The sequence below is a fragment of the Oncorhynchus tshawytscha genome, linkage group LG33, assembly GCF_018296145.1.
Source record: "Oncorhynchus tshawytscha isolate Ot180627B linkage group LG33, Otsh_v2.0, whole genome shotgun sequence".
NCBI classification, from domain to species: domain Eukaryota; kingdom Metazoa; phylum Chordata; class Actinopteri; order Salmoniformes; family Salmonidae; genus Oncorhynchus; species Oncorhynchus tshawytscha.
In genome coordinates this window covers 618640-639091 of record NC_056461.1, presented here as the reverse complement: position 1 = coordinate 639091, position 20452 = coordinate 618640, and the positions used below count along the sequence as shown (strand labels likewise).

Below are 20452 nucleotides of genomic sequence, written 5' to 3'. Positions count from 1 at the left end.
AACTAGGCCTGTACAGGATACAAATATTCAAAACATGTATCCTGTTTGCAATAAAGCACTAAAGTAAAACTACCAAAATATGTGTCAGAGAAATGTAATTTATGTCCTGAATACAAGGTGTTATGTTTGGGGCAAATCCAACACATCACGGAGTACCACACTTCATATTTTCAAGCATGGTGGTGCCTGCATCATGTTATGGGTATGCTTGTCATCAGCAAGGACTATAGGTTTTTTTGGGGGAAAATAAATAAATAAATAAATGGAATAGAGCACAGGCAAAATCCTAGAGGAAAACCTGGTTCCGTCTGCTTTCCAACAGACTCTGGGACACAAATACAGCTTTCAGCAGGACAATAACCTAAAACAAAAGTCCATAAATACACTGGAGTTGCTTACCAAGATTACATTGAATGTTCCTGTGTAGCCTAGTTACAGTTTTGACTTAAATTAGCTTGAAAATCTATGGCAAGACTTGAAAATGGCTGTTGAGCAATGACAACAACTAACTTGTACAATCCAGCTGCGCATAGCTCTTGGAGACTTACCCAGAAAGACTCACAGCTGTCAAAGATGATTCTAACGTGTATTGAGTCAGGGGTGTGAATACTTATGTAAATCATATCGCTTTTTCATTTTCAATAAATTTGCTAAAATGTCAAAAAACATGTTTTCACCTTGTCATTATGGGTATTGTGTATAGATTGGTGAGAATGTTTACATTGAATCCTTTTAGAATTTAGGATGTCACAAAATGGGGAACAAGTCAAGGGGTATGAATACTTTCTGAAGGTACTGCATTTCAAGAGGGTCCTGTTGTATTGGCTAGCATCACCTTTTCGCTTCCTTCAAGTCTTCTTTCTTGGAATGATGTGTCATCACACTGTCCATTCAAAGTTCAACTTGGCCGGCTTGTAGAGAATAGGGGTCCACATTTAGGCTATGGACTTTTCTTAAGAGGTCAATGGGTGACGCCAACTACCTAGGTCAGTAATTAACTGAAAATAAATGGGTCTGCACGTAGGCATCTATTTCCTTTTTAGGATCTTAAAACAATAAAACCTCGACATACAGGCAAACTATATCATCCACTTAAAAGAGATTTAACAAGGCAAGTCACGATGCCCACATGAAGTTCATGATTGCCATTTGGGTAAGTGCAAAAATAATAGGCTGATAAAGTTTGGAACAAAAGTGAAATGAACAAAGGCGCAAGGAAGAGTCACTGTACATGAAGTGTGACAACCTCGAACTAAGTCACCATACGTCCTCCTAACACTGAGGCCTGTAGCCGCTGAGCTGAGGCATGTAGCTAGGGTCAGGGCCTGGCTGTCCGTCAGGTGAGTGACCCTCCTCTGTGGGTGTGGTCTGCTGAAAGTCCTCCTCCAGGGGGCAGAACCGGCGCAAAGCCAACCCCTGCTTCTTCATCTCCATCTGGTTCAAGTCCTCCAGGTCTCCGCTGTCGCCATTGTTCCCCCCAGGCAAGCGCCCGAAGTAGGGGTTCCGCAGGTAGCGCTGTGACTCGGGGCCCTCCGGGTGCTCCTCGCTGTCCAGCAGGGGTTGGGTGGACTCGGAGCGGGTGAAGCTGGGCGTCTGGGACGAGCCGGACTGGGGGAGAGGGCAGGGGGTCTGGCCCTTGTAGCCGCAGGATGCCACCACCGACGAGTACTGGACGGTGCTGGCTGTAGTCTGGCCCTCGTCGCCGCCCTCGTCGCTGTCTGAGACGCTCTGGTGAGGCGATGACAGGCAAGAGGAGCCGCCGATGCCGCTGCTATGCTCCTCTGACAGGTATTTGTCCTTTTTGAGCGGCAGGCCTGCCTTGTCCTCCTCACACAGAGACTTCCTGTCGAACACGTCCACCTCTACAATACTCACGTCACCCAGCGCGCTCTCGTTAGGAGTGTCAGCCTGGAACAAAAAGGGAGGGTTAAGTCAAGTCAAGTTCTCTTTAAAGTGCATTTCACATCTATGTTACAATACGCTGAAAAAAAGACTGAAATGGTAAAATGACTGAAATGGACACATCTGCATTTAGCAACATGTGCCTTTTGATGCAGTCAAAAGAGCGCAGACTTTCCATTGACCAGATTGTTAGATCAGAATTGTTAAAGGTGAACCAAAGTGTATATTCGTCAAATCCGTCATGATTTATGTATTGTAACAGGCCCAGTGTTTCCTAAAGATGCACTACGCAGAAATTGCTCCGCCATTTCCTGGTTGCTAAAATTCGAATAGTTCGCCTAATTTCAGTTTATGTGCAAGTCAAGTGTAGAGAATCATTGAACAATCTAAACCACTGTGAAATATATTTTCCAAAATGTTGTATTTTCAACTGGTGTAGAAAACAGAAAATAAGACACAAAAACAAAACTTAGAAATAGCATAGAAATAGAGCACATAGAACAGTTTAGAGCAATTTCAGTGCCAACAGAAATTGTATTTGTATTCCATTATTTTTCATTTGTATTAGGATATTGAATTTGTAATGCACAAATTGAATCGTTGAATTAACACACTGAACTTGTATTTCATGATTTGAAACTGAATTAAGTGAATATTGCATTCAGTTTTAAAATGTATTTAAATGTAATTGAATATTCAAATCCAATATTTATATATTCAGTTTCAATATGGTAGATATTACATTCATTGTCTGTGTATGCATTCCGATTCAGTTTTCAAATTCCGATTCAAAACCAGAGACAACATGCTGAGACTTTGCCAGCTAGGAAAAGTAGAGAAGAACCGGATACAATTAAATGCTCACTGTGGTAAACAGAAGTTTCTGGCGGTTTCTGAAGCAAATGTGGCATGTAGAATTTATTTTCTTTCTATGTATTTGGCTGTAGTGTTTGAACCTTTCGACTATAAACTATTATGAACCCATTCAAGAAATAGGCCACCATAAGAATACAGTTGATTAGCCCTGTCATAGACATAAGGATAGACGTTCCACTCCCGATTTAATCTTGCTCTTTCGAACTAGGTCTCCTGCATGTCACAAGACTGTGTTAGCACACTTAGCTAAAGCCCAAAGGGATCAGTTCTGGAAGCTAACGCAAGTCTTCACGTCTCCGGTAAGGTTACTCGTCAAAAGAGCCTGATTCCTCGAACCATCTCGGTTACATTTCACCCCTCTGACCTCATACTTAGAGATCATGGAACCAATACAACTCGGGAGAGGCGCAGGTCGAGAGCCGCGCGTCCTCAGAAACACAACCCAACCAAGCTGCATTGCTTCTTGACACAATGCCCACATAACCCGGAAGCCAGCCGCACCAATGTGTCAGAGAAAACACTGTGACTGCACTGTGTACGCAGGTACGCGATGGGACAAGGACATCCCTGCCGGCCAAACCCTCCCTTAACCCGGACGATGCTGGGCCAATTGTGCGCCACCCCATGGGTCTCCTGGTCGCGGCCGGCTGCGACAGAGCCTGGACTCGAACCCAGAATCTCTAATCTCTGCACCACTCAGGAGGCCTAGCAGTAGCAACATTGTTGCCAAGCTTTGAAAAACAAACCATCAGGTGTATCAGATGGACAGACAGTGCAACTGTAAGCCTGAAGTCAACAGCTAAGACCCCCTCCTCTCTCGCTCTCCTTTTCCCCTCTATCCCTCCAGTGTCTTTCACTGCAGCAGACTTTTTTTTTGTAGTTGGTGTGACATTTTAGTTAAAGGAAGTTTGCGTAAGAGTTGATATTGTGTAGGACTATTAACATTTGGCCGAGAAGATTTTTGTGACATTTTAAGGCCTTTATTTTGTCTATGAACTCACACCCCCACACACCCATTCATACCCCCTCACTATATAGGTAATACACTACACTGGAAGTCCTCGAATGTTGATGACTGGGTTCTTTCTTGTCGATTGTTTCTATGAAGTTGCCGTTAAATTGCTCTGCCATTATTATTGTACGAGGTATTATTGGTGGGGTTACCCCTGTGCTGTGATGTGTGTTTTTATATGGCGTGTCTTATATTTTCTCTCCACTGGCTATCTGGCTAACAGGCTACACTCTAGGCAGTCTCTTCTGCTGATGTGCGTGTCTGGTAGTGGTACTCCATCTAGCCTACTCTTCTCCTTTCAACAGGGTTAATACCTGCCTGGCGCCCGAACAAAATCTCTCTTTACCCCCCTCTAACAATACCGCTAAAGAATTGTAGCCCAAACAGGGGCTTGAAAAGAAAAGCACCCATGACACCACCCACACAAAGTTGAATCATGTCTTTTGTTGGAACCCCATACTGTGTCAATTTGGACACACCTAATGGAAATTATGACCGGGATTTGAAGGACTTGATGGTGTAATGGAGTTGGAGAGCACTGGTCCTCAGGCTTCAGGCTCAGCTATAACTTCTCCGCCATTACCCTCCCCTCAACCTCTTCCTGTTACCTTGCACAGACAGACTGGGAGAGGTGTCTCTGTGCTCACTGGACAAAGGGAACAACAATGGACACACAACAACCATAGTTTGACAATGCAGGGGAATTCCATTCGCTAACTCAGTGAAAGTGTGGAGGCTGATCAGAAAGATGTGCTGCCGAGGTTAGCTCACCTCCCCCGTCAAATGGAGGAAAACCAACAACAAACTGCTCAGAGACAGAAATATTTGCTAGATTCTCTGAAGCAGGATGTTCATTGGAAAATGCAAAGTTTCAAAACACTCATAGAAACTAACAATCTAGTCATAATCTACCTTGAGGAGGAACAAAAACAGAGAGCAGAGGATTCAGCCTCTGTTGTGAAGGGGATTATGTTCTTATCTGAAAGAGGTTATGAAGAACTCTCTGAGGGGAACTATTATTTTTGATTGAACAGACTCAAAAGGAGACCTGTAATGAGATGGAAAAAGCCACAGACCTTCAACTGGAGGAGCTGCACCAGGAGGTAATGCAGTGCTTTTCCCTTCTGGACAAATCCTCTGTACCTCCCTCAGGGTTTACCTCTGCCTCAGGCTCTGCCATTAAGGGAATAGGAACAGGTAGTACTACAAAAACCCCTCTGAAGATACTGTTAAACAACAGAACTCCCCTTGCCACTGTCATGCCTCCTCTAGTGCGCTCCCTCCCTATCAAACTACTTTTCCCCACTTTTGGCAGCCCAGAAGAGGATGTTGATCCACTGTTTCTCCTATCTGAGTGTAATGATTTCCTTTCTATCCGGCCCCTTACTGACTTGGAGGTTCTTGCTACCCTCCACATTGTTCTCCATGGTACAGCAAGAGACTGGTGGGAGATAGCTGGTGAACATGTGTCAACCTGGGAGGAGTTTCATAAACGATTCTAACCCTCTCTATGAGGATGAACTGGCGGAGTCCAGGGTGAAGCAGAGCCAAACCGGGACTTTGGCTTCTCCTACCGAGTTATATGTAGGAGATGGAAGGCTGACATTACTGAGCAGGAGATGATCAAACTCGTTCTTAAGAACATGGTACCCCGCCTTGTCAATCAACTTCGGGAATGTGTACAGAATGTGGATGATCCCCCCCGGATGACGAGAGGTGGCAACTCTCCCAGGTGAAATCTGTACACTTACACCCAGCCATACAACTGTCTTCAAACACAACATCTATAGCCAGTATGAAGTCCCCATTAAGCAGCATCCTTACAGGCTGCCCCCCTCAATGAACAGCTCAAGAGCATCAATTATGTATAGATTACAGAAAGTAATGCCTACCCTCTACCGAACATCAATGACATACTGGAATCTCTGGCAGGATCTGAACAGTGGATATGGCAGGTGGCAATGGGTCCCGCCAGTCAGGACAGGAATGCCTTTGTCACCCCTGCTGGTTTGTACTCAGTCATGCCTTTTGGTTTGAAGAATGCTCCAGCAACCTTCCAAAGGTTGATGGACACTGTCCTGGGAGATCTGAGGGGAAGAAATTGTCTTGTCTATCTGGATGACACCATCTTCGACAGACTAAAGGCTGCAGGTTTGACCCTGCAGCCAGAACTCAAGTTCCTTGGTCATGTGGTTAATGCTGAAGATATCCATGCAGATTCAGCCAAAGTTTTAGCAGTGCAGGAGTTCCCAATTCCCACATCCCTCAAGGCTGTTCAGCACTTCCTGGGTATGGCTGGATGGTACCACAGGTTAGTGCCTGACTTTTCAAAGGTTGCTGAATCACTCAACCACCGTAAAAAGGGGCTGAAATTCCAATGGACCCCTGCATGCCAAAGTGCATTTAAAGCACTCAAACACTCCTCCAGTGCTTGGACATCCTAACCTAAACAGGACATGGAGCAGTCTTGGCTCATCAAACAGGACCTGGAACAGAATAATTTCTTGCCTATGCAAGTCACACCCTTAATTCAGCCGAGAGGGATTATTCAACGACAAAGGGAGTGCGTCGCTGTGGTCTAGGCTTTGGAGAAATGGACTACTTGGAGGTGAAGGTCTTCACAGTTGTCACAGAGCATGCTGCTCTGCAGTGGGTTCTGGCATCAGGCAAGACCAACGGCCATCTTATTCACTGGTCTATCAGACTTCAGAGGTTTGACTTCATCATTGAGTATCGCAAAGGAAAACTGAATGTTGTACCAGATGCCTTTTCTTGGATTACAGAGGCTGTCAATGTTTGTCTTCCATTGTGCCGCACTTACACTACCGCTAAGTGTCTGGATGATGAGTGTGTGGAGAGCACGGCAGAATGATGCCGCCATCATGGTGATGATCATCAATTGTGGTGTGTCTGTCTGAAGACTCGCTTCAATGAGAAGTTCATCATAATTCAGGATAAAGTGTATCGAAAAACTCCAAGAGGAGATGGAACACACACCACCCATTACCGCGTCTTCATCCCCTCTACATTGAGTGACCAGATGATCCAAGCTTATCATGCCAACCCCATGAGTGGACCTTTCTGTTTACCACAGTGAGAGTTTGATTCTATCTGTTCTCTTCTACCTTTCCTGGCTGGCAAAGTACCAGGACGTTGTCTCTGGTTTTTCTAATCTGAATTTAGAGAACTGAATTTGAAAACTGAAACAATGCATTTGAGAAGTGGAATATATTGGTCCTATATTTAGGAGATGTAAGAAAGCTCAGGAAATATATATACACACTACCGTTCAAAAGTTTGGGGTCCTTGTTTTTGAAAGAAAAGCAAAACAAATTGGTCCATTAAAAAACATCAAATTGATCACAAATACAGTGTTGACATTGTTAATGTTGTAAATTACTACTGTAGCTGGAAATGGCTGGAAGTGTGTAGTGAGGATGATCCTGAAATAGCACTGAGTGTGTTTGTGAAATTATTTATGAGTATTGTTGATAAGCATGCCCCATTAAGAAAACGCACTGTGATGTCAAACAGTGCCCCATGGATTGATGATGAGCTGAGAAATGTAATGCTTCAACGTAATGATGCCAAAAAGGAAGCAGATAGATCTGGCACTCTGTCGGGTAAGCAAAGTTATTGTACATTTAAGAAATCTTGAGACCAAGGTAAAAAGAAATAATATTATCAGCACAAAATATATGAAGTCAAGGGTGACGGAAAAAAAATATGGAGAATGTTTGAATGTTATAATGGGTAGGTATTCAAACATGTTTGCCTCCTTTCTTGAATCAAAGGGTATGTTTTTTACAAAACGACATGACATTGCAAATTACCTTAATGAATATTTTAAAGGCAAAGTAGACAAATGGAGAAATACCATGAGTCCAACTGATGACTCTGCCATACACACTTATAAAAGATCGCATTATGAATGAGAGGCATTGCAAGTTTGGATGAAGGATATGATGAATAAACAATACTCAGAGGCGCAGCTCCATACTACTTGTCTTACTCATAGTTAGGAAAAAACATGGTCCAAATTAGATGATAGGTACTATATGTATTGAATATTATATGAATTCCATTAATATAAATGGCCAATTTGGATGCAATCAATTAGCTTAATTTCTCAGAGATCAAACTATATTTCAACAAAATAATCTTCTGTTTCTAACAACCGAAACGATTTTAGAACAATCTGAGATGGTGGGTGTCAATCTCGTTTTTGTGGTGGAACGACCCATGTGGATGTTACGGTCAGTGGAGAGCAGATAGGCGCAATAAATGTTTTGAGAGTTCAGCAACACAGATAAACTTAATTGACAAGTGGCTCAGCAGGTGAGTTGTACTATAAAGTTTTAGAAATAAAGTACCATCTTATCTTACGTAAACATCCTCTTTGACTAGCACAGGAGGCACTTAAACTTACTTTGGATGTGAAATCAGGAGACCATTTAGCGATAGTGCTGTTGGAGGGGTCAGGTACCGGTGGCCAGATCTTCTTCTTTATCCTACATAGAAAACAACAGTGGAAATTATTGACATCCTTGATAAAGATGAGCAAAAATGGCTGTATACAATAAATAATTTAAATACTGAGCTATATTGTGTCGTCAAATTTTGGTAAATTATAGTATTTTATAATAATATATACTAATTGTGTTACTCAAATCTGAGTAAATGCTCTTACAATTGAACATCACACTTCAGCCATTGTAAACATCCAAATGTAAAATGTAGAGACATTCTACTTCATACAATTCAAGAGTGTAGTTGAGACTTACGAGTCCATTTTGTAAATGCAGCAGAGCATGGTCAGCACTACGGAAAACAGGAAGCTGATGGACACAGACACCACAATGGCTTCTATCTGCCCGGGAGCTGAGGGATAGACACACAGAACTAGAATGGACATTGGGAAGCTAGGAACATGCCTTAAAATCGACCATGTTGGTCAGAAAAAATGTCCTTCTAGAAACTGTGGACAAACACGGGTTGGAGGTACAGTAACAGTACAACTAAAATAGACTACAACTAAAAGGATAAATGATAGAAGGGCACAATGAATAGGTTGAAGTAGCGACTACGAAGTGTATTTGGAGCATTGGGTGTTCAGGACTGCTACTTTGAAAAAGCTTTACTGGGACACATTACAAAATATGAAAATGTATTACTGGAATACATAATACAGTGGGGCAAAAAAGTATTTAGTCAGCCACCAATTGTGCAAGTTCTCCCACTTAAAAAGATGAGAGAGGCCTGTAATTTTCATCATAGGTACACTTCAACTATGATACTTATTTTCCACCATAATTTGCAAATAAATTCATTTTAAAAAATCCTACAATGTGATTTTCTGGATTTTTTTTTCTCATTTTGTCTGTCATAGTTGAAGTGTACCTATGATGAAAATTACAGGCCTCTCATCTTTTTAAGTGGGAGAACTTGCACAATTGGTGGCTGACTAAATACTTTTTTGCCCCACTGTATATGGAAATATATTGAAAAGTTTTAGGATGGAACATACTGTATATACAGTAGCAAAAGTTGACACACCTGCTCATTCAAAGGCTTTTCTTTATTTTTACACATTTCTACATTGTAGAATAATAGTGAAGACATCAACACTATGAAATAACATATATGGAATCATGTAGTAACCAAAAAAGTGTTAAACACATTTTATATTTGAGATTGTTCAAAGTAGCCACCCTTTGCCTTGATGACAGCTTTGCATACTCTTGGCATTCTCTCAACCAGCTTCATGAAGTAGTCACCTGGAATGTATTTCAATTAACTTGTGTAACTTGTTAAAAGTTCATTTGTGGAATTTATTTCCTTCTTAATGCGTCTGAAACAATCAGTTGTGTTGTGACAAGGTAGAGGTGGTATACAAAATATAGCCCTTTTTGGTAAATGACCAAGTCCATGTTATGGAAAGAACAGCTCAAATAACCAAAGAGAAACTACAGTCCATCATTACTTTAAGATGTGAAGGTATGTCATTGTGGAACATTTCAAGAACTCTATGCAGTCACAAAAAACAATTAAGCGCTATGATGAAACTGGCATTCATGAGGTCTGCCACAGGAGAGGAAGACCCAGAGTTACCTCTGCTGCAGAGGAAAAGTTCATTAGAGTTACCAGCATCAGAAATTGCAGCCCAAATAAATGCTTCAGAGAGTTCAAGTTCAAGAGAGTTCAAAATCTCAACATTAACTGTTCAGATGAGACTGTGTGAATCAGCTTTCATGGTCGAATTGCTGCAAATAAACCTCTACTAAAGGACACCAATAATAAGAAGAGACTTGCTTGGTGCAAGAAACAGGAGCAATGAACATTAGATCGGTGGAAATCTGTCCTTTGGTATGATGAGTCCAAATCTGAGATTTCTGATTCCTACCGTCGTGTCTTTGTGAGAGGCAGAGTAGGTGAAGGGCTGATCTCCACATATGTGGTTCACACCGTGAAGCATGAAGGATGTGTGATGGTGTGGGGGTGTTTTGCTGGTGACACTGTCTATGATTTATTTGGAATTCAAGGCACACTTAACCAGCATGGCTACCAGAGCATTCTGCAGTAATGACCCAACACGCTTCCAGGCTGTGTAAGGGATATTTGACCAAGAAGGAGAGTGATGGAGTGCTGCTTCAGATGACCTGGCTTCCACAATCACCCGACCTCAACCCAGTTTAGATGGTTTGGGATGAGTTGGACTGCAGAGTGAAGGAAAAGCAGCTAACAAGTGCTCAGCATATTTTGGAACTCCTTCAAGACTGTTGGAAAAGCATTCCAGGTGAAGCTGGGTGAGAGAATGCCAAGAGTGTGCAAAGCTGTCATCAAGGGAAAGAGTGGCTCATTTGAAGAATCTAAAATAACATATTTTGATTTGTTTAACACTTTTTTGGTTACTACATGATTCCATATTATTCCATATGTGTTAAACCCTTTGACTGGTACTGTATACACACGGAAAGTATTCAGACTCCTAGACTTTTAGACTTTTTCCACATTTTGTTACATTACAGCATTTTTCTAATATGAATTACATACATTTTTTCCTCATCAATATACACACAATACCCTACAATGACAAAGTGAAAACAGGTTTTTACAAATGTTATTTACAAACGTATTCAGACCCTTTCCTATGAGACTGAAATTGAGCTCAGTTGCATCCTGTTTCCATTGATCATCCTTGAGATATTTCTCCAACTTGATTGGTGTCCACCTGTGGTAAATTCAATTGGTTGGACATGATTTGGAAAGGCACACACCTATACAAGGTCCCACAGTTGAAAGTGCATGTCAGAGCAAAAACCAAGCCATGAGGTCAAAGGAATTGTCCATAGAGCTCCGAGACAGGATCGTGTCGAGGCACAGGTCCTCAGCAAAAGGCATCATACTTGGAGTTTGACAACAGGCGCCTAAAGACTCTCAGACCATGAGAAACCAAGATTGAATGCCAAGTGTCACATCAGGAAGAAACCAGACACCATTCATCACCTGGCCAATACCATCCCTACGGTGAAGCATGGTGGCAGCATCATGCTGTTGTAATGTTTTTCAGCAGCAGGAACTGGGAGACTAGTCAGGATCGAGGGAAAGATGAACGGAGCAAAGTACAGAGAGATCCTTGATGAAAACCTGCTCCAGAGCACTCAGGACCTCAGACTGGGGCGAAGGATCACCTTCCAACAGGACAACGACCCTAAGCACACAGCCAAAACAACACAGGAGTGGCTTCGGGACAAGTCTCTGACAAGACTTGAGGTTGTAATCACTGCCAAAGGTGCTTTTTTTTTAACTAGGAAAGTCAGTTAAGAACAAATTCTTATTTACAATGACGGAACAGTGACTGCCTTGTTCAGGGGCAGAACGACAGATTTTTACCTTGTCAGCTCGGGGATTCGATCTAGCAACCTTCTGGTTACTTAGTCCAACGCTCTAACCACTAGGCTGCCGCCTCTTCAATAAAGTACTGAGTAAAGGGTCTGAATACTTATGTAAATGTAATAGGTTTTTATTTGTAGTAAACTTGCACAAATTTCAGTTTTTGCTTTGTCATTATGGGGTATTGTGTGTAGATTGTTGAGGGAAAAACAAATGTAATACATTTTAGAATAAGTCTAATGTAACAAAATGTGGAAAAAGTCAAGGGGTCTGAATAATTTCAGAATGCACCATATACACACTCTATACATACTGTATACCTTATATCATGAAGTGTCCAGTTAACCATGCTTCACTCACCATACATCAGAGTATTGAATGACAGGTCCGAGCTGTTTGTAGAGCCTTGTACTGTAGATGCCATGACCCGCACCACATACTTGCTGTTGCTGGCCATGCGCTTCACAGTGTAAGAGTAGGTGTCGGTAGAGACAACTATTGCTGAAAAAAAACAAAATAAATTTGTACCATTTTTTAAATTTTATTTGCAGCTGTAAATGTTTAGTTTGGACAACAACAAAAAACATATACTGTACTTACAAATATCAGTACCTACAAGTACTGCACTTACAAATACCAATACTTGCAAATACTTACTGGTATTTTCAAATAGCAGTAAAGGTCCAACTATAGCCAAAGAAACACATTCATAAAGAGGTATGATTGTGCAGTAATGTCTACAAGGTGTGGTTCCTTACAGTGTTCCTTGCCCCCTGTGATGAAGAAGATGGTGTAGTTGGTGATGAACCCTCGCTGTTTGTCCAGTGGAATCTCCATCCACTCTAGCTCAGCGTCGTTTTTCCCCGTCCGCCTCACTTTCACAGAGGGGCCCTCCAGCGGAGCTGCATCAACCAGAACAGGTGAAAAAATATGTTATTAACATTATTCGGTGATGTCATTTACAAAATAGCCTCCAACAATCTACTCAACAAATTGGAAGCAGTCTGTCACCAAAGCCCCATATACTACCCACCACTGCAACCTGTACACTCTCGTTGGCTGGCCCTCGCTTCATACTCGTTGCCAAACCCACTGGCTCCAGGTCATCTACAAGTCTTTGCTAGGTAAAGCCCCGCCTTATCTCAGTTCACTGGTCATCATAACAGCACCCACCTGCATCAAGCGCTCCAGCAGGTATATTTCAATGGTCATCCCCAAAGCCAATTCTTACTTTGGCCGCCTTTCCTTCCAGTTCTCTGTTGCCAATGACTGGAATGAACTGCAAAAATCACTGAAGCTGGAGACTTGGATCTCCCTCACTAAGTTCAAGCACCAGCTGTCAGAGCAGCTCACAGATCATTGCACCTGTACATAGCCCATCTGTAAGTAGCCCATCCAATATTCCTCATCCCCATACTATATTTATTTATTTTAGTCCTTTGCACCGCAGTATCTCCACTTGCACCTTCATCTTATGAACATCTATCACCCGTGTTTAATTGCTATATCGTAATTACCTCACCAATATGGCCTATTTTATTGCCTTACCTCCATTACCTTATCTCATTTGCACACACTGTACATAGACTTTTTTTCTATTGTGTTATTGACTGTATGTTTGTTTATTCCATGTGTAACTCGGTGTGGTTGTTTGTGTCGCACTGTTTTGCTTTATCTTGGCCAGGTCGCAGTTGTAAATGAGAACTTGTTCTCAACTAGCCTACCTGGTTAAATAAAGGTGAAATAAATAAAAATATATTTATTTACCAGCTACTGTAGCAAATATCATGATATTAATAAACCAATGTCTGAACTTCATTGGGTGGTTTCACAGAAACAGATTAAGCCTAGTACAAAAAAGCTATTTCAGTGGAGATTCTCTATTGAGCATTCTTTTAGGCAGCCTAGTGGTTAAAGCGTTGGACTAGTAACCGAAAGTTTGCAAGATCGAATCCCAGAGCTGACAAGGTAAAAATCTGTTGTTCTGCCCCTGAACAAGGCCACTATAGGTATAGTTAACCCACTGTTCCTAGGTCGTCATTGAAAATAAGAATTTGTTCTTAACTGACTTGTCTAGTTAAAAAAGGTGAATTTTTAAATTTTTTATAAATTAGGTCCAGGAATAGTCTTAAGCTGTGTCCGGGAAACCACCACTATAGGTATATTACACAGCAAATACTGTGTATACTTTACAGTAGTTCAGTGGCTAGTACTATTTCTTACCTCCTTGTTCCAGAAAGGCTGCTATGGTCAATGGCTTCCCAGTCCACCCAGAGTACATGGGATACACAGATATATTGTAGCGATTGAACTTCTGAAGGTTACCTTGATTGGGAACATTAGACATAAGACAATAACATTTGGATTTATTTGATCCCTGTGACCCGTTTACCAATATAGTCAACATTAGGGATGAGTTCCACACAAGTTTTTCCAGAATCAAATCAGTTGATGGGTGTCACTTACATTGTATTTTAATCGAACTCATCTCTAGTCAACATAAGACATCAAAACCAGCAGAAAGACAACCAAAGAGTTTATAGCCAAACTACAAGACAATACATAGCATGTGTGTCTTCTTCTTACCTTTAATGGCTGCCGTCCTAGTATGCCTACGTTCTCTCTGCCAGTCCATAGCGCCATCACTGACAGACACCCACTCCAGTATGTACTCCGTCACCTCTGACCTGTAGGGCTCCCCTGTGGCCGTCACATTGGGGGGCTGCCATTTCACCCACAGCCTCCCCTGCTGGGTAAACCAGCTGAGCCATTCCACCGAAGGGGGCTCTGAAATACACAGCACACGCAAATACAACGTGACACCATGATATGAGCATCTCAATGCCAAACTACAACGCTTTAAGAACACAAATATGCAGAACACATGACATCAGTGAACCGTTTACATCAATATACTGTAGTCTCTCCTGACACACATTCGTATAAATATATGAACAGAGCTAAACCAAGCTAGCTAGATGGATAAGATAAATATAATATCACCGTTTCTAAACCCAGAATCACAACATTGCAAGATTTCTGGGAATGCTTGTGAAGCAGACACAGCAGACCAGACCAGAGTTTGGGGTTTGGCAAGTCAATGGGAGGAGTAAAAAATTCATCCTTTTAGTTGTACATTTTCTTTAAATCTAAATGTAAAACCTAGATCCCGCACATTGACTCGGTACCAGTACCCCCTGTATATAGCATCGTTATTGTTATTTTATTACGTTACTTTTTATAATTTTTTACTTTTAGATTATTTGGTAAATATTTTCTTAACTCTTTTGGGATAGGGGGCAGCATTTTCACTTTTGGATGAATAGCGTGCCCAGAGGGAACTGCCTCCTACTCTGTCCCAGATGCTAATATATGCATATTATTATTCGTATTGGATAGAAAAGACTCTGAAGTTTCTAAAACTGTTTGAATGATGTCTGTGAGTATAACAGGACTCATATGGCAGGCAGAAACCTGAGAAAAATCCAACCAGGAAGTGGGAAATCTGGGGTTTGTAGTTTTTCAACTCAGCCCCCATTGAAGATACAGGGTGATATTAGTTATGTTTGACTTCCCAAGGCTTCCACTAGATGTCAACACTATTTAGAATCTGTTTTGAGGATTCTACTCTAAAGGAAGGGTCATAAGGGCTCTTTGAGTGAGTGGTCTGGCAGAGTGCCACAGCGTCGGTCTGGCGCGCTCACGTGAAAGGCAGCTACGTTCCACTTCATTTATACAGACAAAGGAATTGTCCGGTTGGAACATTAATTAAGTTTTATGTGAAAAACATCCTAAAGATTGATTCCATACTTAGGTTGGCATGTTTCTACGGGCTGTAACGGAACTTTTAGAACTTTTCGTCCGACGTTTGGCGCGACCTGAACGGGCTTTTGGATTTGTTTACCAAACGCCCTAAAAAAAAAGGTGGAACTGGGATTCCTGGGATTGCATTCTGATGAAGATCATCAAAGGTAGGTGAATATTTAAAATGCTATTTCTGAGTAATGCTTGGGATAGAAAATACTCTAACGTTTCCAAAACTGTAAAGATATTGTCTGTGAGCATAACAGAACTGATGTTGCAGGCGAAAGCCTGAGAAAAATCCAACCCGGAAGTGCCCCATATTTTGAAAGCCTGCGTTCCAATGAGTCCCTATTGAGCTGTGAATGTGCTATCAACCAGCTTACGCTTTCTACGTATTCCCCAAGGTGTCTACAGCATTGTGACGTAGTTTTACGCATTTATGTTGAAGATTAGCCGTAGGCGGCTACATTGCGCAAGTGGTCACCTGATGCCCCCAGAGAGATTCTCGCGTAAAATACAGAGGTAGCCATTACTCCAATCGGTCCTACTGAAAAACTAATTGTCCCGATGGATGTATTATCGAATAGATATTTGAAAAACATCTTGAGGATTGATTATAAACAATGTTTGCCATGTTTCTGTCGATATTATGGAGCTAATTTGGAATATTTTTCGCCGTTTTCGTGACTGCAATTTCCGGACGATTTCTCAGCCAAACGTGAAGAACAAACGGAGCTATTTCGCCTACAAAAATAATATTTTTGGAAAAAAGGAACATTGGCTATCTAACTGGGAGTCTCGTGAGTGAAAACATCCGAAGCTCATCAAAGGTAAACGATTTAATTTGATTGCTTTTCTGATTTCCGTGACCAAGTTACCTGCTGCTAGCTGGACAAAATGCTATGCTAGGCTATCGATAAACTTACACAAATGCTTGTTTAGCTTTGGCTGTAAAGCATATTTTGAAAATCTGAGATGACAGGGTGATTAACAAAAGGCTAAGCTCTGTCTCAATATATTTCATTTGTGATTTTCATGAATAGGAATATTTACGCTGAGCGTATTATTCAACTGTATGTACGATAGTTGAATTCCTTTGTCTCTTCTTCTTCCCCCCCCCCTTTCGTTGTGTAATAAGCCATCATATCGGTTTAGTCCACTAGGGACCTTTCATTGCATCGTGTTAGTAACCAACGTATAATCTCTCCTGTGTGTGTGTTTATGTAATTCTGTGTGATTATTAAAGCTAGTAAATAAATAATTAAGACAATTTGTGTATCACTGATTCATCATCGAGTCTAGGGCTGGTGCAGATTTAAAGTCAACCTTCAGAATGATTCGGGAAACAATTTTTTCCATGGTGTTGTTGCTCATGTAATTGTTACATGAGCAATTTAATCATTGTAATAATTAAACATAGTGAATTGATATGTTAAAATAATTTTCAGCGCATTTAATGGTACCAACGTCACAACATATTGATGCGCCGTGCGAGGAATCTAAGATAGAACGAGGCCTTCATGTTGCATTCAGCCAATATGAAACTGAAAAGCAGATTAAATTATACACCCAGATTATGTTATACACCATGAGGGTTTTGAACAAGATATGGAGGTTGCATTCGTGTTGTTATTCTGACATAGTCGGTGTAGGATTAGTTATTCAATTTCCAGGCTTAGTGATTACATTTTGAGTGCTAGTACACAATCCAGCCAATTATCGAAATTAAAGAGATAGTACGTTTAGCCCAATGCCCTATTTCTGTCTCTCGCGTACAAGGAGAGTGTAGACTCGGTCAGTATTAATTTATTGAGCAGGACATAGGGCCAGCCGATTGAAATTTGAGTAGATATACACTGCCAGTTGAAAAGTTTTAGAACACCTACTCATTTAAGGGTTTTTCTTTAAAAAAATGTTTTTCTGTATTTGTAGAATAATGCTGAAAATATCAAAACTATGAAATAACATGTGGAAACATGCAGTAACCAAAAAAGTGTTAAAAAAATCCAAATATATTTTATATTTTGATATTCTTCAAATAGCCACCCTTTGCTTTGATGAAAGATTTGCAGACTCTTGACATTCTCTCAACAAGCTTCAACTGGAATGCTTTTCCAACAGTCTTGAAGGAGTTCCCAAATATTCTGAGCACTTGTTGGCTGCTTTTCCTTTACTTTGTTGTCCGACTCATCCCAAACCATCTCAATTGGGTTGAGGTCAAGTGATTGTGGAGGCCAGGTCATCTGATGCATCACTCCATCACTCTCCTTCTTGGTCAAATAGCCCTTACACTGCCTGGAGGTATTTTGGGTCATTGTCCTGTTGAAAAACAAATGATAGTCCCACTAAGCCCAAACCAGATGGGATGGCATATCGCTGCAGAATTCTGTGGTAGCCATGCTGGTTAAGTATGCCTTGAATTCTAAATAAATCACAGACAGTGTCACCAGCAAAGCACCCCCACACCAGAACACCTAATCCTCCATGCTTTAGGGTTGGAAATACACATGCAGAGACTATCCGTTCACCCAGGATCGGCACAGCACAGGATCGGTACATCCAAACATCACACCTGTGGGACAGGGACAGGATGGCAACAACAACTGCCCGAGTTACACCAGAAATGCACAATCCCTCCATCGGTGCTCAAACTGTCCGCAATAGGCTGAGAGAGGCTGGACTAAGGGCTTGTAGGCCTGTTGTAAGGCAGGTCCTCACTAGACATCACCGGTAACAACGTCGCCTTAGGGCACAAACCCACCGTCGCTGGACCAGACAGGAATGGAAAAAAGTGCTCTTGACTGACGAGTTGCGGTTTTGTCTCACCAGGGGTGATGGTTGGATTCACGTTTATCATCAAAGGAATGAGCGTTACACCGAGGCCTGTACTCTGGAGCGGGATAGATTTAGAGGTGGAGGGTCCGTCATGGTCTGGGTGTCACAGCATCATCGGACTGAGCTTGTAGTCATTGCAGGCAATCTCAACACTGTGCGTTACAGGGAAGACATCCCGCTCCCTCATGTGGTACCCTTCATGCAGGTTCATCCTTACATGACCCTCCAGCATGACAATGTCACCACCCATACTGCTCGTTCTGTGCGTGATTTCCTGCAAGACAGGAATGTCAGTGCTCTGTCAAGGCCAGCGAAGAGCCCGGATCTCAATCCCATTGAGCACATCTGGGATCTGTTGGATTGGAGGGTGAGGGCTAGGGTCATTCCACCCAGAAATGTCAGGGAACTTGCAGGTGCCTTGGTGGAAGAGTGGGGTAACACCTCACAGCAAGAACTGGCAAATTTGGTGCAGTCCATGAGGAAATGCACTGCAGTACTTAATGCAGCTGGTGGCCACACCAGATATTCACTGTTACTTTCGATTTTGACCCCCCTTTGTTCAGGGACAAATTATTAATTTTCTGTTAGTCACATGTCTGTGGAACTTGTTCAGTTTATGTCTCAGTTGTTGAATCTTATGTTCATACAAATATTTACACGTTAAGTTTGCTGAAAATAAACGCAGTTGACAGTGAGAGGACGTTTCTTTTTTTGGTGAGTTTATATATAGTCAACTACTCACCACATTTTATGCACTGCAGTGCTAGCTAGCCGTAGCTTATGCTTTCAGTACTATATTAATTCTCTGATCCTTTGATCATGTGGACAACATGTCAATTCATGCTGCCAGGAGGACGTCATCTGGAAGTTTTCATAATTACTGTGTATGCCTATGGAAGGGGGGTGAGAACCACGAGCCTCGTAGGTTTTGTATTGAAGTCAATGTACCCAGAGGAGGAGAGAAACTAGCTGTCCTCCAGCTACACCATGGTGCTACCTTACAGAGTGCTTTTGAGCCTACTGTAGACCATCATAAAACAGTGCGTTTTAATCAATTATTTGGTGACGTGAATATATTTAGTATAGTTTTATCAAAAAAGGTTAACTTTTTTAATGTTTCATTATTTTTCATGAAATTCACTGAGGATGGTCCTCCCCTTCCTCCTCTACGGAGCCTCCACTGATGTACTTGATAGTGAAATACACTTTTTACTAATGCTATTGAAATTGCGAAATTATTCCAATGACCCAAGAGTATCATTTACCTGCTTATGAAACTGAGCACATTTATAGATAGTTTGAATTAGAACGTAATTGAAACTGTACAGCCTATGGACCGTTTGATGTCAGTCGTCATTGCTGGAGGACATCTGCAAGTCAACTGAAGGTGAATGGGCTGTATAACATAATGGGGTTTATCGGCTTATCACAATGTGTAGCCTGATAGAGACACTTCAACCATTGATCACAGTTATTGATCCTCTAGCTTTTACGTCACAAAGAAATGGATGGTCCAGTTTTCAAAGATAAAGTGGTTTTATTCTGCTTTTGTACACACAAAGATCAGTCGAGAGATTTAATTAATCTTGTTTCTTCTCTGGATTTGCCTCCCTCTCCTAAAATGTATAGAAAGCTGACCACTGATTGGTCCCAGAAACCGATGGGTTGTGCCAGAGCTGGCCCATATATGACTTTATAAATGTGATACTCAGGTTAAAGACGATCCAAATGCAGATTATTTTGTTTTGTATAATACCCCTCATTTTGAAGTTACAAAAAACTACTTCTGGATGGCAGATTCATACTGAATGTATGCAGCGAAATTAAATTCAGGGTGGGGTTAGGCAAGGGTAAAGTAAGCAGACAGGCTGGTTTTAATTCAGATCAAGCATTTACCTTCTATACACTCATAAAAGATGACTACACAACTTTATTTATGGAGTTTGTCCTCTCCAAGGTGGCATAGCAGTTCAGACGTCTTTGTCCTCGTCTTGTCGTGTCCTGTATATATATATATTTACAACTTTTTTCACATACATTTTATTTTTATTTTCCATCAACTCATCTTCAAAACACTCTCCTGCAACCCGCCTCACCAATTTATATTTATAAAAAAGTATTATTTACCTC

At 41.5% G+C, this 20452-nt stretch overlaps 1 protein-coding gene across 1 annotated transcript in view; it reads right to left on the bottom strand.

The window, feature by feature from the left end:
- Positions 1-374: 374 nt before the first annotated feature.
- LOC112230733 (interleukin-6 receptor subunit beta) overlaps positions 375-20452 on the bottom strand; it is a 61157-nt gene continuing 41079 nt past the window's right edge. The window contains exons 10-16 of the mRNA XM_024396984.2: positions 14270-14470; positions 13907-14008; positions 12442-12585; positions 12044-12184; positions 8575-8671; positions 8220-8301; positions 375-1908 (exon numbers count right to left, since the gene is read on the bottom strand). Of these exons, the coding sequence (XP_024252752.1) occupies positions 1273-1908; positions 8220-8301; positions 8575-8671; positions 12044-12184; positions 12442-12585; positions 13907-14008; positions 14270-14470 (1403 nt within the window). The 3' untranslated portion in view covers positions 375-1272. The remainder of the gene's footprint in view (positions 1909-8219; positions 8302-8574; positions 8672-12043; positions 12185-12441; positions 12586-13906; positions 14009-14269; positions 14471-20452) is intronic.